The sequence below is a fragment of the Schistocerca serialis genome, chromosome 7 (genome assembly GCF_023864345.2).
Source record: "Schistocerca serialis cubense isolate TAMUIC-IGC-003099 chromosome 7, iqSchSeri2.2, whole genome shotgun sequence".
NCBI lineage: Eukaryota > Metazoa > Arthropoda > Insecta > Orthoptera > Acrididae > Schistocerca > Schistocerca serialis.
The window spans coordinates 249878602-249898434 of NC_064644.1; the positions used below are offsets into that span (position 1 = coordinate 249878602).

At 44.5% G+C, this 19833-nt stretch overlaps 1 protein-coding gene across 1 annotated transcript in view; it reads left to right on the plus strand.

Moving 5' to 3' along the window:
- The window catches only part of LOC126413001 (venom carboxylesterase-6-like), a 142163-nt gene that overhangs the window by 59548 nt on the left and 62782 nt on the right, over positions 1–19833 (plus strand). The window contains exons 2-3 of the mRNA XM_050082894.1: positions 11396–11530; positions 17838–18126. Of these exons, the coding sequence (XP_049938851.1) occupies positions 11396–11530; positions 17838–18126 (424 nt within the window). The remainder of the gene's footprint in view (positions 1–11395; positions 11531–17837; positions 18127–19833) is intronic.

Below are 19833 nucleotides of genomic sequence, written 5' to 3' on the forward strand. Positions count from 1 at the left end.
AGCTGCTTCAGTCCGGAACCGCGCTGCTGCTACGGTCGCATGCCTCGGGCATGGATGTGTTACAGTAGTATCTACACAACTCACTAATAGCTAGGCTCGGATTAAAAGAGATAAAGTACGTCTTGTTGCTACCATGCTGGAAGTTCGTAAATAAAGCAGCAGACTAAAAAGTCAACTGGCTCTAATCGAGCCGGTCGGAGTGGCCGAGCAGTTCTAGGCGCTACAGTCTGGAACCGTGCGACCGCTACGGTCGCAGGTTCGAATCCTGCCCCGGGCATGGATGTGTGTGATGTCCTTAGGTTAGTTAGGTTTAAGTAGTTCTAAGTCTAGGGGACTGACGACCTCCGATGTTAAGTCCCATACTGCTTAGAGCCATTTGAACCATTTTTTAGCCTATGGCAGGTGTCAATTACTTAGTGACCCACTCTCTTATCATCCGTCATTTACTGGTTAAAAAATAATGACCCTTCTCTAGAAACTTCCATTTCAGTCTCTCTTTCATAGGGCTTATGCCGTAGTATGAGGTCCGCTGTTTTCACATTGTAATCGGTCAAAACTCGCCGTAGATACATTCTGTCATTGCTTGCATAATTCATGATTTGGAACATTTTCTCCATTGTTTCGGCCTGTAATTGCAACTTCCTTTGAAAAGCGTAGTTGGAGTCAACCCAAAAAGATACTGATCATCACACCTTTCATGCGGGGCCCAGTGTCAATAGAAAGCATCGGTCTGTTTCCCATTATAAACATAATTAGTGCAACTGTGGGCTGTTACTCATACGAGACAAAACTGAATGATAAAATAAATTTGTGTGAAATCCTATGGGACTTAACTGCTAAGGTCATCAGTCCCTAAGCTTAGACACTACGTAACCTAAATTATCCTAAGGACAAACACACACACCCATGCCCGAGGGAGGACTCGAACCTCCGCCGGGACCAGCCGCACAGTCCATAACTGCAGCGCCTTAGACCACTTGGCTAATCCGGCACGGCAAACGAAATGATATTTAAAGCGGAATTTTATGTGTCCATTCGACAGTGTGGTACGAAATTAGCTTAGAGCGACAATCTATTTATCGATAGGTATTAACGGGGGCAGTGAAACGGAAAGAATTATCAGTACTCAGGCAGGGACTCAAGTGCGCGGTGACTGCTACAATGCAGCAGCGCTACTCAGTCGCTGCTGGAGTGATAGTAATTCTTTTTGTTTTACTGTTCCTGTTAATATAGCACTAAGTTAAACTGAGGCCACTTTTCGAATGAACACGTAAATCTGTGCTCTAAAAATAATTGTTTTTAGTTGGGAACACACCGACACTTCCCGTTGACACTCGCCGTCGCATGAAACATGTGTGGACCAGTGTTGGTTTGGGCAGATTGCAGCTACATATTGCAGGGACAAACATCTACCGAAACACAAGAGAAAATGCTCCTGACGACTCTTAGGAGAGACACCGTGTAAAGGATGCCTAATACAATATAAGAGAGCGCTTCAAGCGAGGATAGAGAAAACAAATAATAAAATACAGTTTGGTATCAGTGCTTCCCATTGCAGCATTGCACGCACAGATCGTCTGTTACGCATTTGTGTGAGTAACGTTCTGTCCTGCAGAGCCAACTGTTATCGTCCTGGCCTTCAGACCTCACGCACCGCCACAAGTAACCGCGAAATGAACACAAATTTTGCAAGCAGCCTCGCTACATCCTTTCTTAAACCTCTGCTGTATGGCTGTTGAGGCTGATAATAATGTTTCGTTTGCTTATCGACCATGTAGCAGCAACAACATTAGCTAAGAATTAGTAACATAATTCTTTAGGATAGAGGCGTGTCGGGAGGAATGTTAAAACTCCAAAGAGTGGCACTTAGTACGAAATGTAATCGTCGCTTGTGTACATTACTTCAACTAATGTTCTGTTGGGGAAAGGTTTGGTTATCTTACTGGAAACGGGGATACCTCAAACTCACGCAGACAGTTCATAGAAACAAATGCCATGTGCGAACGAGCACTGTTCTGCACCACGATGCTGTCGCATGAGAGAAAACACACGAGGACGCAGGATGTCCGAAAACGTACCATCGTTCCATCTGAGTTCCCTCAATCACAAATAGCTGTGACCAGAAATCATAGCCGATGGCTCCCTACACCATGAATCTCGGAGCGACTACTATGTGCAATTTCAAAACATGGGAAGAATGGGACCTCTTTCCCATGTCGCCGCCATACAAGCCGACGGCTGTCATCCGGTATAGTGCAGAACTGCTATGAATCACTGAACGCAATCCAACGCCATCATCAGCAGTCTAGGCCTCCCAGTCACGGACTGCCCCAAGCAAAGCCGTTTGTGTTGCGACGTCTCGGTGATGCTAGTCTCAACCAGTGGTAAAGAGTGACACAGAATGTTCGAATAAGTCCATTACTGGTTCTCAGACGGTAAGCGCTGGTGCGAATGTGCCCTGACGTGCTTCGTGTACAATACTGGGATCCTCTTTTGTTGAAGGCCGATGTGGTGAAATGGAACCTTGAGGGCAAAAATGCCTGCCCTCACGTTCACGTGCACTCCAGAATCGTGCTAGTGTCATTTCCGAATGACCTACAAATTTGGATACCACTTCATTCGACGAACAGACCAAATGGTGACACACAATGAGGCCCCTTCCTAGCTGTGTTAGGTGCTGATGACGCTGTTTCACAGGAGTACATGGCATCTCCAAATCCTTCACAGAGATCACCCAACATCTGACGCTTTTCACGCCCCTCATAACCCTTACGAGGCATGGTAATAACAGCGAATACATGCAATAGTAACGCCCTTTGTTGGTCTTTCTACCTGTCACAAAGAATTGCTGCTCTAATCATTTAGTTTCACACCGATGGTGTATATGTGTACAAATTTAAATTGACAACTTACCATGTCTTCTCGGTGCTTCACGTTTTGGTCAGGCAGTTTTTACTTGTCCGAAAGAACAGGCATCACACATTCGTATAACTGAATCGCCTCGATGGGTAATGAATCCACCACCTTCATTGTGGATGCACAGTTATGTGCACGTGGGAATCTCAAAATGGCGAGTATGGAGGACATGGTCGGGAACTGATGACAGACGGCGCTAGGTGGGAATGTGGTTCGGCTGAGGGATGTAGCGAGACAGTACGGGCAACTGCGATGAATGCTGTCTGCGGATGGCGCAATGGTTAACGCAACTACTAAGCAGGAAATCCCGGGTTCGAATCTTCCTCCAGCACACATTTTCACTTGCCGCTACTGGTTCCGCAGAAAGTCCCGATGTAGCTGATTTCAGTAATTACTTCCCTTTTCTTCAATTAAAATAATAGACAATATTCTGATACTAGAACGGATGTTCCGACACGAACAATTTCTGTAGCACAGCAACAAACAATGTCAGATGTTGAGGTGGTTGCGAGTGGTTGCATTTTCGTGTGGCATATGTTTGTCCTTTCTCTGATTATACTCTATTGTTACATTAGAGGTTAGAATTGGACATTTTTGTCCGCCAGTTTTCTGTAAATTTAAGATAATTAAAACGTAAGATAATTCCGATTTTCACTCTGCACATGATGCGGAAGGCAGAAGCAAAATGTTTGTACCTGTAGCGTAAAAATTGTGTATCTCCCGACAGGTTTCTTGCTCACTTAACCATACACTCTCTACTCGTCCCTAGGGATAGATGTATTAATTTAGAAATTATTTCTAGAGGTAAGTATTTTTTATTTAGATAAGATATTTTGCAGTTGTAAGAGCCACCAAACGACGTATGTATTGTAGCGGCAGTACTTATCACAAAGTAATGTATTATCCATATTTTGTCACAGTAAACTAATATTATTGCTTGTGTTTTATGAAGCTTCTCAGCTCATTTACTAAGCTTTTGACATATTCCAAAGAAATAGTACTGTTTGCAATAAACTTCGCTGCAAGCTTTAGCGAGCCTTGTATCACGACTCTCATTTCCATGAGCTAATGGATGCTATTAACAGAAGTATATCATTTCACTAACTATGAATCCATACGAAATCGTTGTGCATAACGACTGTATGTTATTGTAAGGAAGGATAGGAACGCAGCAGTCAGTCGCAATCCCGCTGGTTTTTCCTTATTCTTACACATATCCAAATTTCAGATATAAATAGCCATCTTTAGTGCATTTGAGTAACTTATAACCCAACAAACCTCCAGCTGTAGCCTGCATGTCACCACATGATTTTACTGGTGTACAGGCATAAGGAAACTGACTGTTTCCTTCTGTCTGCACACCTCTAAAGTCATACAGTGATTTGTGCTACTGGGAGTTGTTGGATTATGCACTAATGATGGATATTTATACCTGAAATCTGGATATGTGTAAGAATAAGGAACAACCAGCGGGAATGAGACTAATTGCTGTGTTCCTGTCCTTCCTAATACATCATTGACGTATCAACAAACGTAAGGAAAATCATGTTTCGATAAATCGAACCGTCTGTGAAATACTGAAAATTTTCACGTAACTTAAATCACCTTTATATGATTAATATTACAGTTTAATCTTCTTATCACAGTCATCAACATACTGTTACTGTTAGATACTGTCTTATCTAAGACACTCCTGAGTAAATAACTTCCCACCATCTGTAGGTAATTCATCTCACTCGAAGCAAATTACAGAGATAAAGCGGTTTCGTCGGCAATAGTTGTACACGACTGCTTGACGTGTATGTGTAAATTTTCAGCACCTGCAACGATTATGTACTTCATTTGACTATTTTATTTCTTGAAGATTATAGCGAAACAATATCTTAAACCAACACCAAAATTAATGCTGCCATGTGCTTACCGCATGTCTAGGCCACTGGCGTGTTAGGTAAGCGTCTGTTACTCCCAAACTTTTTTTTGAGTTATTAGTCTTCTGACTGGTTCACAGCGGCTCGTCATGAATTATTCACTTGTGTCAGCTTCTTCATCTCAGAGTATCACTTGCAGCCTACGTCCTCAGTTAGGTGTTAGATATATCTCAATCTCCACAAAAAAGTGTTCGTTGATGTTTTGACAAATGTCCTATCATTCGGACCTTTCTTCTTGTCAGTGTTTTCAGTATGACCCTTCTTTCGTCAATTCTGCGGAGGACCTCATCTTTCCTGATGTAATCAGACCACTTAATTTTTAACACCAATCTCTAGTAAGACATATCAAACGCAACGATTTGCTTATGTTTCTGTTTACCCACAATCCAAGATTCACTACTATGAAATGCTACAGTCAAAAAGTACATTCTCACGAAATTCTTCCTTTGATTAAGTTCGATGTTTGATTTTAGAAGACTCTTGTCCACCTGCACTGTTCTCCTTTTTTTAATGTCCTCCCTGTCTCGTCCATCGGGTGTTATTTTGCTTCCAACGAAGCAAAATTCCTTAACATCGCTTACACACTGTCGATGTTAAATTTATCACTAATCTCATTTCTGTTACACGTCACTAGTTTCGCTTTCTTCGATTTACTATTAATCCATTTTCCGTACTCATTCAACACATCCTGTAATTCTTCTACACTCTTATTGAGGACAGCAATGTCATCAGAGAATCTTATCATTGATATCTCTCCGCCTTTAACCTTAATCCCAAGCTTGAACCTTTCTTTTAATTCGGTCATTACTTCTTCGACATATGGATTGAACAGCAGGGGCGAACGGCTACATCCCTCTCTTATACTCTTTTTAATCCGAGCACTGCGTTTTTTGACTTCCACGCTCTTGTACGTATAGATTATTATCCGTCTTCCCCTATAGCTTACTTTTACTGTTCTCAGTACTTCTTTTACATTATCGAACGCAAATTTCATGACGACAAATCCTAGCAACGTCCCTTGGTCTTTTGTAAGTGTAGCTTCCATTATCATTCGCAACGTTAGGCTGCTGCTGTGGCGTCTGTACCTTTCCTAAACGCAAACTGATCATCATATAACATATTACAAAATTTCCTTTCTTTTGTGTATCTGTCTTGTCAGCAAGTTGGTTGCATGACCAGTAGACTGTGCGATAATTCTAGCAAGTATCTGCACTTGCTGCCTTCGGAATTTAATGGAAGATATTTTTCCATGCAATTCGATGGTATCTCCAGGCTCATACATTGCACACACCATCTTTAATAGTCGCTTAGCTTCCACTTCCCAGCTGACTTCAGAAATTCTGAAGGAGTATTATCTGTCTCTTCTGTCTTATTTGATCTGAAGTCTTCGAAGCTGTATTAAACCTAAACACTGTATCATCTAAGTCTCCCATTTCAGCCACAGTCATATCATCAGACAAATACCATCCCCTGTAGTGGTCTTCAATGCACTCTATCCGTTCTCTCCTTAGCTCTTATCGAATTTCCATAGCCATTAATGTTGACGTCATTGCTTTCACTGTCACTGAAACCTTTTTAAACTCTTCTCTATGTTGTAAACTTCCTTGCGACAACATTTTTTTTCGAGTTCTTCACAACCGTATTGTGCGTTGGGTTCCCTGAATTTCCTGTTTATTTAATTCGTAAATGACTTGCATTTATTTCTGAATTTCCCTGGACGTTTTTGTACTTCTTTCGCCGATGAGTTGAAGTATTTCTTCTGTGTCCAAAGAGTCTTCGCTGTTACCTGCCTTGCCTGTCCCACTTCTTTGATTCCCGTTTTTAGAGATGCCCCTGTCAGCTTCAACTGATCTGCCTATGTAGTATTCATTATCGCATAATTTATAGCCACAGTGACCTTATTACTGGGTTCTACAGTATCCCATTTTTTCACATTTATTCTTCTGGACGAGTCTCTTAAATTTAAACCTGCTTCTGATAACTACTAAATTATCACCCACACTTTTATCTGCGTACTCCTGCAACCCAGTATACGACTTCGATACCTCTGTGCAACCGATGCAGTCTAGCTGTAATCTTTCCGTATCTAAAGATTTTCTCCAGGTATACATCCTTCTCTTGTAACTTTTGAACAGTGTATTTGCTATTATCGGGTGGAATTTAAAGCAGAAATCAGTTACAATTTCTCGTCCCTTTCTTACGACCGAGCCCACTTTCTCCCACAATCCTTTGGTCTATTCCTAACACTGGTAAAAGATGAAATCCTCCATGATTGTCAGACTATCATGTGCTTCCACATAGTGATTTCCTTTTAGTAGCGTTATATATGTTCTCTCTCTTCTTTCATCTTCTGCTTGTGCCTTTGGCATACATACCTGAAATTCTTGACTTAACAATCCGAAAATTTGCGTCACTGTGATGACCTCTTTTGGTGAAATATTCTGTAGTTTTATTGTCGTCACATGTGATTTGGTATTGTCGTTCTCCATGAAGCACATTTCATACTATCGCTCAATGAAGCACAATTGCCGTACTGTGGTGGCTTGGGAAATGCCTTAAGTTTACGAAAAATAGCGGAACATTTTGTCAAGTGCAATAGCCGTCATAAACATTCAATTATATAGGTATGACACAGACATTCTTTTTGTTGAATCCGTCTTAAGTGATCGGTTTGATACATGTCACTAAACTTGGTAAACACTGGAATAAATTGCACTATGCAGTTTTTATTTACAAATAAAGATCTACAACCCAAATCCAAACCAAGCCAAGAAAAGTGAATGGAGAGTCCGAAAACGTGATCACGACCGTTTTTTGCTACATTAACGAAGTTCCAGTCTCCAAGATTCAGTAAATTTCTAGTATATGACGGAAGTCTGGAGCATCTTACTATGGGTGCACTAATTATACTCCGCACAAAAAGTAACAGATTCCAAACCAGTTTTGTGTGTTTCTTGTCATTCAACAAGATACGTCATGCAAAGGAGTACAGCGCGTTTCGTCACGTGTCTATTTAGCAAGCGAGAATGCATGACGTGCGGCTGTTGTTGTTCTTGTTCCGGTCTCCACTCCAAATATTGTTGTTGTTGTTGTTGTTACGGTCTCCACTCCAAAGAGTGGTTCGATGCAGCTCTTTACGCTAGTCCACTCTGTACAAGTTTCTTCACATCTAGATAACTGCTAGAAGCTGCATTCATTTGAACCGGGATCTTTATAATTTTTAGTCCACACTCTTACCTTCATTATGAAACTAGCGGAGGTACAGTGCTGTAGGATAAATACTGTCAAGGAATCACTCATTTCATTCACATTGTGCCATAAAGTTCTTTATTTCTCACTACGATTCGCTACGTACTCATTAGCTATCCGATCTATTCATCTTACCCTTCACAATTCTCCTTACACGTTTCAAAAGGCTCTGTTCTTTTCTTACTGAACGGCCTATCGTCCACATTCCCTTCCGTATTAGACTACACTCTGTACAAATACACTCAGAAAAAACTTCCTAATACTTTCACAGACGTTCGAGCTTTACAAATTTATCAGGAACTACCTACCAGTCCCGACTTCGCACGAGTACACTTTTAAGTATCCACGGTCAGACGCAAAACACTTGTAATTACTAAATTACTTGCCCAAAACGTTTTGGATAAAACTGTTATTATCTAAATGCATGAAGCGGCGATCATGTTTAATTTGATAAAGGTTCATTTTTTGTTACCATTATAACTCATTTAAGGTGAAGTTTTTCATCGTGTATCTTGGAAACTAATCTATTTGTTATTGTGCCTTTGTCTTAATAGATATAACGGAGTGTCCTTGACTTTTCTTTAGCTCTGGCAACAATTGCTCCACATCATTTTTCGTATAACTAGAACTATTTAATAGCAAAGGTCAGGAAAACTCGCAAGAGCCACAACTTAGTGGACAAACAGAATTACAGTTCAGTGAATTTGCGTGAAATATTTACAAATGAAATAGACAAACATTCCTCATGTATCAATGTAGTAGTGAAACCCATATCTAAATGCCTACAGTAGCTCCAGTGAATATTCTGTACGTACACAGAGAAAAACTCCGGGCAGGACATTATAATAAGCGTATATATTCGTTCACGTTTCGCTGCTGTCTTGAGTTGTGGCAGCTGTGTACTGCTTTTCCCATCAGACATGGCCACCTGTGTAACTGACCAGCTCGTAGCTCTCATCATTGCTCCGAGATGTCACTCGACATGGCAGCTAATTATGGAACTGATAAAAGTACATTGATTGCACACATATCGTTGCTTAGTGGTAATACGTTACGTCCACAAACATTCCTCCTGAACGAGTATATCTAACAGTGGGAACCGCATCAGAATCCCTTCAGTAGTTCCTGAGAGTATTTAAGACATACAGGCAGAAACTGCGGCAGAGTATTTCAATTTTCGTGCTATTGTCAGTCTAAATTTTATGCAGGGTGATTTTTTCCACCGTGTACAAGCTCTAGTGATTGATCAATGAGAGGATAAATGCGCTGGCCGGATTGGCCGAGCTGTTCTAGGCGCTTCAGTCCGGAACCCCGTGACTGCTACGGTCACAGGTTCGAATCCTGCCTCGGGCATGGATGTGTGTGATGCCCATAGGTTACTTAGGTTCCAGTTGTTCTAAGTTCTAGGGAAATGTGACCTCAGATGTTTAGTCCCATAGTACTCAGAGTCATTTGAACCATTTTTGAAACAAATACTAGAGAACATTTATTCAATCATACTTTGTTACAGAGACCGCCGTCTAATGAGCGCTGTACCATACAGCCACAGTTACACTGTGTATGGTTTTCTGCTAGAGGATGGTACTCTCCTCATACGTCAGGCCTTAGCGGCCTCTCCTATCATAGCAACTGGTAATGTTGTGTCCAATTCACTTCTCTTGCTGACTCATCTTGTAGTGAATGTGGTACAGCGTTGTAAGCAATGATTCTGTATTCGATCAAGAGCTTGTCGACATTATGTTTACTTGCGGAAAGGCAAATGGCAACGGGTGGCGGGCAGCAAGGTTGTATTAGGAGACCTACCCCGTCGACAACAACCACGGCATTCAATGTTTGCAACAGTGTTTTGCCGTTTGTCCGAGACAGGGTCGTTTTAGGAAGCAGGAAATCATGAAGGACGTACCCGAAATATTCGGACTCCAGATCTGGAGGAAGATTGATTAACAGCGTGGAAGGCTACCGCCGTGTCAATACCAGGCAGTTGACCCGCCAGTACAGGCTAAGCCATACGACCGTGTGGAACATTTTCAATTGTTACTAGCCTTTTCATCAACAGCGTGCGCAGGGCTTACTGGCGACCGACTTTCCACATCAGCAGCAGTTTTGCCACTGGTCTCTTCACCAGACAACCACCATTCTGGGATTTATGTCAACCAGCTGGTTCGTAGATGAGGCCATTTTTATGAGGAGTGCTATCTTCACCTTTCATTAGAGTCATCTGTGGGATAGTATGCAGAACGCCCATTGTATGGTGACAGCGAATCATCAGCATCGGTGCAGCAGTAATGTGCAGGTCGACATGATTGGTGACCGTATTTCCACGTCGCCTAACAGACCGGAACTATGGGCGTTTCTTGCGGGTGACTTTGCTTCCCCTGCTGGAAGAAGGGTTATGTGGCTGCTACATGATGGTTCGCCAGCTCACTTTGACGTTAACGTCCGGACGCATCTTATGTGGTCGATGGATCAGACGAGGGGGTCCAGTGGCATGGCCTGCTCGTTCACCGGATCCCAGTCAGTGGGATTTCTGGTTATGTGGCCATCTTAAAAGTGTAAGCAGAGCCCATTCCAGATGTGGAGACACTGGAGCAGCGCATTCATGCTGCCTCTGGCACAGTTCGGATGCAACCTGGCCGATTTTACGTGTGAGACAGAATATGCTACGGCGCGTAAACGCATGCGTTGAGTCACATTTGCAAATACATACAGTAACGGTGGCTTCATGGTACAGCGAGTATTAGACCGCAGTCTCTGTAACAATATATGATTGAATAAATGGTCTCGAGCATGGAAACCGTGCATTTCCGGAGATAAGTTCATCAGACCTTTTCTGTTCCGCTTCCTGACATCGGTCAATCCCTAGAGTTTGTATGCGGTGGAAAAATCACTGTGTATAATCTCTGCTTCGGTCGTCGACATTCTGCCAAAATGGAAACCACTCTTAGAGTCTCATTTCCTAATCTATTTTCCTTAAAATAACTTGTTTTAATTCAAGTACACTTCATAACCCTCATTTTGCTATTTTCCATATTCACCTTGTAATCTCTTCAAGACGTTGTCCGTTCCATTTCAATGTCATCTTCAAAACAAAGTATTTACTTCTTCCCCCTGAAATATAATTCCCTTTCCAAATCTCTGCTTGGATTCTTTTTCTGCTTGTTCAATGAATATTGCGCGGGGTTACTCTACAGCCATGTCTCCTAATCGCTATAAAAAAATAGAAATAGTTTTAACGTTAGTAATTCAAGCCAGATTCGAATAGCACGCAGAATCTCTTGCTGACGCGTTACCTCCGTCCACAGGCGCAGTACGCGTACGCCACGGTGGAGCAGGGCGACCTGCGAGGCAGCGTGGAGCAGACGGTGCTGGGGACGACGTACCACAGGTACCTGGCCATCCCGTTCGCCGAGCCACCGATCGGGGAGCTCAGGTTCGTGGTGAGTATATCGACGTCTTCTCTGCTGTAGCCGGCCTCCAGTTGAGCCCCGTCCGTAGACATTACAATGGGTCGATGGCACTTGTTTCACTGCCTGACTGTTCAGACCGTCACATGGAGTGCCCCTCACATCTCTATAAATATCTTCGTCGACTCGCTCAAATCGTCAAGCGTTCAGCAACTATTTACGAGATTGGTATTATCCGATATGAGTATTTCCGTATTTTTCGGTAAATGAAGCCACGTGACACTAAGCTAAAATCATGTACGGCAACGGTCCCAAAACTGACCGTTATAGCGACCAAGATCTTGAAGGGGAGGGTTGTTTTATCACTTTACTGGGTACTGGGGTCAGGGAGAGCGGGGGGTAGGTGACGGAAAGATAAGGGTTTCAGTGAGAGTGGAGACGTTGCAAAGAGAAAGGGGCGCGGATAAGACGGTGGGGAGTAGGCGTTATGTGCTACCTTTCACGGATGTACATGTAGTTACTTACGGAGAGAAATACACTCCTGGAAATGGAAAAAAGAACACATTGACACCGGTGTGTCAGACCCACCATACTTGCTCCGGACACTGCGAGAGGGCTGTACAAGCAATGATCACACGCACGGCACAGCGGACACACCAGGAACCGCGGTGTTGGCCGTCGAATGGCGCTAGCTGCGCAGCATTTGTGCACCGCTGCCGTCAGTGTCAGCCAGTTTGCCGTGGCATACGGAGCTCCATCGCAGTCTTTAACACTGGTAGCATGCCCCGACAGCGTGGACGTGAACCGTATGTGCAGTTGACGGACTTTGAGCGAGGGCGTATAGTGGGCATGCGGGAGGCCGGGTGGACGTACCGCCGAATTGCTCAACACGTGGGGCGTGAGGTCTCCACAGTACATCGATGTTGTCGGCAGTGGTCGGCGGAAGGTGCACGTGCCCTTCGACCTGGGACCGGACCGCAGCGACGCACGGATGCACGCCAAGGCCGTAGGATCCTACGCAGTGCCGTAGGGGACCGCACCGCCACTTCCCAACAAATTAGGGACACTGTTGCTCCTGGGGTATCGGCGAGGACCATTCGCAACCGTCTCCATGAAGCTGGGCTACGGTCCCGCACACCGTTAGGCCGTCTTCTGCTCACGCCCCAACATCGTGCAGCCCGCCTCCAGTGGTGTCGCGACAGGCGTGAATGGAGGGACGAATGGAGACGTGTCGTCTTCAGCGATGAGAGTCGCTTCTGCCTTGGTGCCAATGATGGTCGTATGCGTGTTTGGCGCCGTGCAGGTGAGCGCCACAATCAGGACTGCATACGACCGAGGCACACAGGGCCAACACCCAGCATCATGGTGTGGGGAGCGATCTCCTACACTGGCCGTACACCACTGGTGATCGTCGAGGGGACACTGAATAGTGGTGCACGGTACATCCAAACCGTCATCGAACCCATCGTTCTACCATTCCTAGACCGGCAAGGTAACTTGCTGTTCCAACAGGACAATGCACGTCCGCATGTATCCCATGCCACCCAACGTGCTCTAGAAGGTGTAAGTCAACTAGCCTGGCCAGCAAGATCTCCGGATCTGTCCCCCATTGAGCATGTTTGGGACTGGATGAAGCGTCGTCTCACGCGGTCTGCACGTCCAGCACGAACGCTGGTCCAACTGAGGCGCCAGGTGGAAATGGCATGGCAAGCCGTTCCACAGGACTACATCCAGCATCTCTACGATCGTCTCCATGGGAGAATAGCAGCCTGCATTGCTGCGAAAGGTGGATATACACTGTACTAGTGCCGACATTGTGCATGCTCTGTTGCCTGTGTCTATGTGCCTGTGGTTCTGTCAGTGTGATCATGTGATGTATCTGACCCCAGGAATGTGTCAATAAAGTTTCCCCTTCCTGGGACAATGAATTCACGGTGTTCTTATTTCAATTTCCAGGAGTGTATATGAAAACTCAGTTCCCTAAATATTGGTACGACAATATCAAGACGGTTTGTAATACGTTCTCACTGAGCCTACTCTAGCTGACTAACCATACCCTCTGGTATTCTTTATTGTTGCGTTTTTTTTTTTCTTGTGGTGGCCGGGACACTGTCGCATCCAGCAGATAAATGATTACGGTTGACATCGACCGACTTGACATCTGGAAATGGAGTCACGGCAAATGGGCAAGTGAAAACATGAGAAGTACTCGAGCAGTTATACTTGGAGCGGCTGTTGTTTGATGTGCGTGGTGTAACGGGTATAAGAGCATATATCTTTATATGTGGCACCTTGATCTGAACACACATCAGTGTATTGATTCTTTTTTCTCTCCGACGAACAATCTTCCCACAAACGCTTCGAAAACTTCACGACTTGTCGTGTGCTGCATGGCCTAACTGTGCCACGAAGTGAACGAAACCTGGCACAATAGACTAACCGTTTTGCATCCACGTGTCCACACTTCAACACGTGACCTGCTTCCCGGGGGAAAGTAGGTGTTAGTAGCTTGTTCTTGCCACATGTATTTGAAGGTAATACCCAACTTAAAAACATAATACACGTAATAGCTATTACTATTAGTCAGCAAATGACTTAAATATGGTTATAATGTTGTTGAGTACACCGTCTTCAGCCAGTAATAGAAAAATTTGCACTTCTACCAGTTACATCCTGCAGAAAGATTAATCAAATGACATGAATTGCAGACTATTTCTCGTTGACCAGAAGTAAATTTACGCAACCAGATGTCACCCACACAGTTTACGTGAATACCTAACATTAATATCGATACCGGCACGCCAAATAGTTTATAACCTACACGAACAAACAATGGTTTCTGTGGAATAAACGACTTTAGTTTCCGAATTACGTCACTGTAAATAGTAAAGACATACGAATAAACGACTTCAGTTTCCGAATTACTTCAATGTAAATAGCAAAGACATATATGGGCATGTTATATCGTTTGAAGATTAATAAAGTAAATCAGCGGACGTTGCCTTTTACTGTCGGCAATAATTATATCTTTTGGTAATTATTTACAACCACGTCGCGTGAGGTAGCCACAAGGTATCACTTGTTGCCAGGTATGTTCTGTTTGAAACTTTCCGTTCGAAAGATCCGATTGTCTTCATATCGAATGAACTCTAGTTTTTCAAGAAACGGAGGGCGAACTTACAAATTCAATACCACTGATTAAAATCATATTCGACCAGGAGTTACTTTATGAATGACACCATAAAAACTTCAAAAGACTACATATGAAGATGACTTCAGATAAAGTTTTATACGTATTAAAACTTTAACTTACAAGCCCACCGCAATGTCATAATGTATTCTGTGTTGCTGTCAGTACTGATACACCAAGTCAGAAGAGCTCAGTATCAGAACAAACCCCGATAAGGGAGTTTCCAAATCCACACGGAATTTTTCACACCTTTAGCAGCCACCGAATGTTGGAACTGGAACCGCTATAGCAACGTTTGCATTTTGGTGCGTTGTGGCAATATTCAGCGCAGCACTGAGAAAGTCTTCTGTGTCTACTCAGTGATACAACACGCTCCCTTTAGACACATATTTTCTCAAAATTGTTGAGAAAGGGAAGTACGGCCAGTGATTGAATTAATACCTCAATGTGGATTCATTCCTTAGCGTACATGCACTATGTAATCAAAAGTATCCGGAGACCTTGACGAAAATGACCTACAAGTTCTTGGCCCCCCAATCGGAAGCGCTCGAATTCAATATGGTGTTGGCCCACCCTTAGACTTGATGACAGCTTCCCCCTAGCTGACATACGTTCAATCAGGAGCTGGAAGGTTTCTTGGGGAATGGCACTTAGGAGAGGTATCGATGTCGGTCAGTGAGTCCTCGCATGAGGTCGGCGTTTCAAAACATTCCAAAGTTGTTCTACAGGATTCAGGTTAGGACTCAATGCAGGCCAGTGCATTACAGGGATGTCATTGTCATGTAACCACTCCGCTGCAGGCCGTGCATTATGAACAGGTGCTCGATCGTGTTGGAAGATGCAGTCATCAAACCGAATTGCTCTTCGCCAGTGGGAAACAAGAAGGTGCTTAAAACATCAATGTAGGCCTGTGCTGTGATAGTGCCACGCAGAACAATGAGGGGTGCAAGCCTTCTCCAAGAAAAATACAACCACGCCATGACATCACCGTCTCCAAATTTTACTGTTGGCACTACACACGCTGGCATATGACGTTCACCGGGCATTCGCCATACCCACACCCAGCCATCGGATCGTCACATTGTGTACCGTGATTCGTCACCCCACACAACTTTTTTCCACTGTTCAAACGTCCATTGTTAACGCTCTTTACACCAAGCGAGGCGTCGTTTGGCATTTACCGGCGCCATGTGTGGCTTATGAGCAGCCGCTCGACCATGAAATCCTAGTTTTCTCACCTCCCGCTTAACTGTCATAGTACTTGAAGTGGATCCTGATGCAGTTTTGAATACCTGTATGATGGTCTGTATAGACGTCTGCCCATTACACATAACGACCCTCTTCAATTGTCGGCGGTCTCAGTCAGTCAACAGGCAATGTCGACCTGTACGCTTTTGTGCTGTACGTGTTCCTTCACGTTTCCACTTCACTATCACATCGGAAATAGTGGACCTAGGGATGTTATGGAGTGTAGAAATCTCGCGTACAGACGTATGACACAAGTAACACCCAATCACCTGACTACGTTCGTAGTCCGTGAGTTCCGCGGAGCGCCCCATCCTACTCTCTCACAATGTCTAATAACTACTGAGGTCGCTGATATAGAGTACCTGGCAGTAGGTGGCAGCACAATGCACCTAATAGGTATAACGTCGGTGTTCGGATACTTTTGATCACATAGTGTATACACAACAATCACTGTGTTTCGTTTATGAGAATGCACTATCAAAGGAACCTTCCAGACTAAGTGCTCACCTTGAAAGCCATTTTCATTTTCCGAAGTTTCAATTAAGACAGCATTTATGGTTAGAAATAGTCATTATTTCCAAGAAAAGAGTCTTCACCATCAGATCTAAATTGTTATTGTATCTACAAGAAACAATTGTGCAAAGTTTCAGGGCAATAAAATATCTCTTTGTCAGTCTCACAAAGATATCGTGTTGAAAAATGCCAAAAATATACAAAAACATGCACTGTCTTTCGTTTTCTCTTAAAAAGAAGCTTAGGGGGGGGGGGGGAGGAGGATTCTGTGGAGGTTTGATGGACAGGTTTCTGGCGACGATTCCTGGGCAGCAACAGGCTAACAATTGGTTGTAAAGGATGGAGGACCACAGCTGTAGGCCACCCAAAAGTTGAGTAAATGGGCTGTAGGCCACCCAAAAGTTGAGTAAATGGTTGAATGACTTCCAGGTAGCTAGTATCTGGGATGATAACGTGCTACACAAAAAGAAAACAAAATCTTGTTAATTTCGTAACAGAAGGGAATGTGGTACGCAGGAATTGCAGGAGAAGAGTAACGCTTGGCGAGAGTAGAAGTCTCAAGTGAATGTAGGTTGCAACAGCTATGGAGAGTTGAAGAGGCTAGCATAGGATAGACTGCTGTGGGGAGCTGCACTAAACCACACTGAAGGCCACAACAACAACACTCCTACCCATGCTCAGAATAAAGCGTGATTTCCAACTTATTCTTTTTATAGTTCAAGAGAAATGTATGGATATCGTCTGATATTCATTAAGTTTTCTATTTAATTGTAGTGCAGTATATCAAGAGCCTTTTCAAAACCTATGATCCTAAAATGAATTTCCAAGTATTTAATCCAAAATAACGAGTCTAGTCGCATCTAATAAATTCAATCGGTGACCATACTGGTCACCATTTCGAGCAGATACGGAAATAATAGCCAGCACAGGCAATAACAAGAGAAAAAGTCTATGAATTGAAGTAGAATAGGACTGTACGAGACATTTCACCTCAATAAAACTCTCCGATGTATCCTCAAAGGAAACAACCCCATCCTATCGATGCCTGTCTTAGAAATTTCGCACTGCAGGTATACTGGGTTACTCTGTTGTGGGTCGCATCCAGATGAAACACAGCACATTGAAAGCTTCGCGCGCTGGAGTTTCGATACTCGATGTGTACCAATCCACCGGCTCTACACCACCAAACTCTAATTGAGGTTGCGCCTCCCACCATCTCTGAGGTGGCGCTAGCTGTGTGCACCCCCAATTTCAAAGCGCCGCCTCGTGGGTTTTCGCGACGTGAAAGCTGTGCCTTTCTCATCCATGACGGACGCTCCCAGTATCCCGTCATGGCACACTAATTCAACATTTACCGTGCGAGCTGCAACAAAGCATTGCCTGTTACAGAGATCCCGGCCCCCCGTCGCCTGGGAGGGCGTACGGGACGCCCTGGAGGAGGCGCCGCTGTGCCTGCAGCCGGACAAGGGCTCCGAGGACTGCCTCTACCTCAACGTCTTCGTGCCGGAGGAGGAGGCGGCGGCGGCCAACGCCTCCGGGGAGCTGCTGCCCGTGCTCGCCTGGATACCAGGCGGCGCGTACGAACACGGAGGAGCTTCGCTGGCCTCCTTTGGACCAGACTTCTTCCTCGACCGCGGCATAATCGTCGTCACCATGAACTACAGACTTGCAGCTCTGGGTGGGTATATACACTACTGCCCATTAAAATTGCTACACCAAGAAGAAATGCAGATGGTAAACGGGTATTCATTAGACAAATATATCATACTAGAAGTGACATGTGATTACATTTTCACGCAGTTTGGGTGCATAGATCCTGAGAAATCAGAGCCCAGTACAACCACCTCTGGCCGTAATAACTGCCTTGATACGCCTGGGCATTGAGTCAAACAGAGCTTGGATGGCGTGCACAGGTACAGCTGCCCATGCAGCTTCAACACGATACCACAGTTAATCAAGAGTAGTGACTGGTGCATTGTGACGAGCCAATTGCTCGGTCACCATTGACCAAACGTTTTCAGTTGGTGAGAGATCTGGAAAATGTGCTGGCCAGGACAGCAGTCGAACATTTTCTGAATCCAGAAAGGCCCGTACAGGACCTGCAACATGCGGTCGAGCATTATCCTGCTAAAATGTACGGTTTCGCAGGGATTGAATAAAAGGTAGAGCCAAAGGTCGTAACACATCTGAAATGTAACGTCCACTGTTCAAAGTGCCGTCAATGAGAACAAGAGGTCACCGAGACGTGTAACCAATGGCACCCCATACCATCGCGCAGGGTGATACGCCAGTATGGCGATGACGAATATACGCTTCCAATGTGCGTTTACCGCGATGTCGCGAAACACGGATGCGACCATAATGATGCTGTAAACAGAATCCGGATTCATCCGAAAAAATGACGTTTTGCCATTCGTGCACCCAGGTTCGCCGGTTCGTCGTTGAGTACACCATCGCAGGCGCTCCTGCTGTGATGCAGCGTCAAGGGTAACCGGAGCCATGGTCTCCGAGCTGATAGTCCATGCTACTGCAAACGTCGTCGAACTGTTCGTGCAGATGGTTGTTGTTTTGCAAACGTCCCCATCTGTTGACTCAGGGATCGAGACATGGCTGCACGATCCGTTACAGCCCATGCGGATAAGATGCCTGTCATCTCGACTGCTAGTGGTACGAGGCCGTTAGGATCCAGCACAGCGTTCTGTATTAGCCTCCTGAACCCACCGATTCCATATTCTGCTAACAATCATTGGATCTCGACCAACGCGAGCAGCAATGTCGCGATACGATAAACCGCAATCGCGAAAGGCTACAATCCGACCTTTATCAAAGTCGGAAAAGTGATGGTACGCATTTCTCCTTACACGAGGCATCACAACAACATTTCACCAGGCAACGGCGGTCAACTGCCGTTTGTCTATGAGAAATCGGTTGGAAACTTTCGTCATGTCAGCACGTTGTAGGTGCCGCCACCGGCGCCAACCTTGTGTGAATGCTCTGAAAAGCTAATCATTTGCATATCACAGTATCTTCTTCTTGTCGGTCAAATTTTCGTGGTGTAGCAATTTTAATGGCCAGTAGTGTACGTGTTCTCGTGGTGTGCACCCTTTCCTCACGTTTCTCTGTTGTCCACGAAAATTGGAACAGAGTGAAGGATAGCATGTAACAAAATGCCTATATAGTACAGCAGGATGAATAAATGATTAACTTTGAAGGTGAATTGGGAGGCATGCAGGGTGCGTAATTTAATAGTGAGTTGCCACACTAGACAGATACAGTGGCTCCAACGTTAAGGGTGTCGAGTCGAACTGAACTTTCATTACTGATTCGAGAATCTTCACCACGGTGGTTCGATTTATTGTCAGAACATCAACCTTAGGAGGAGGCG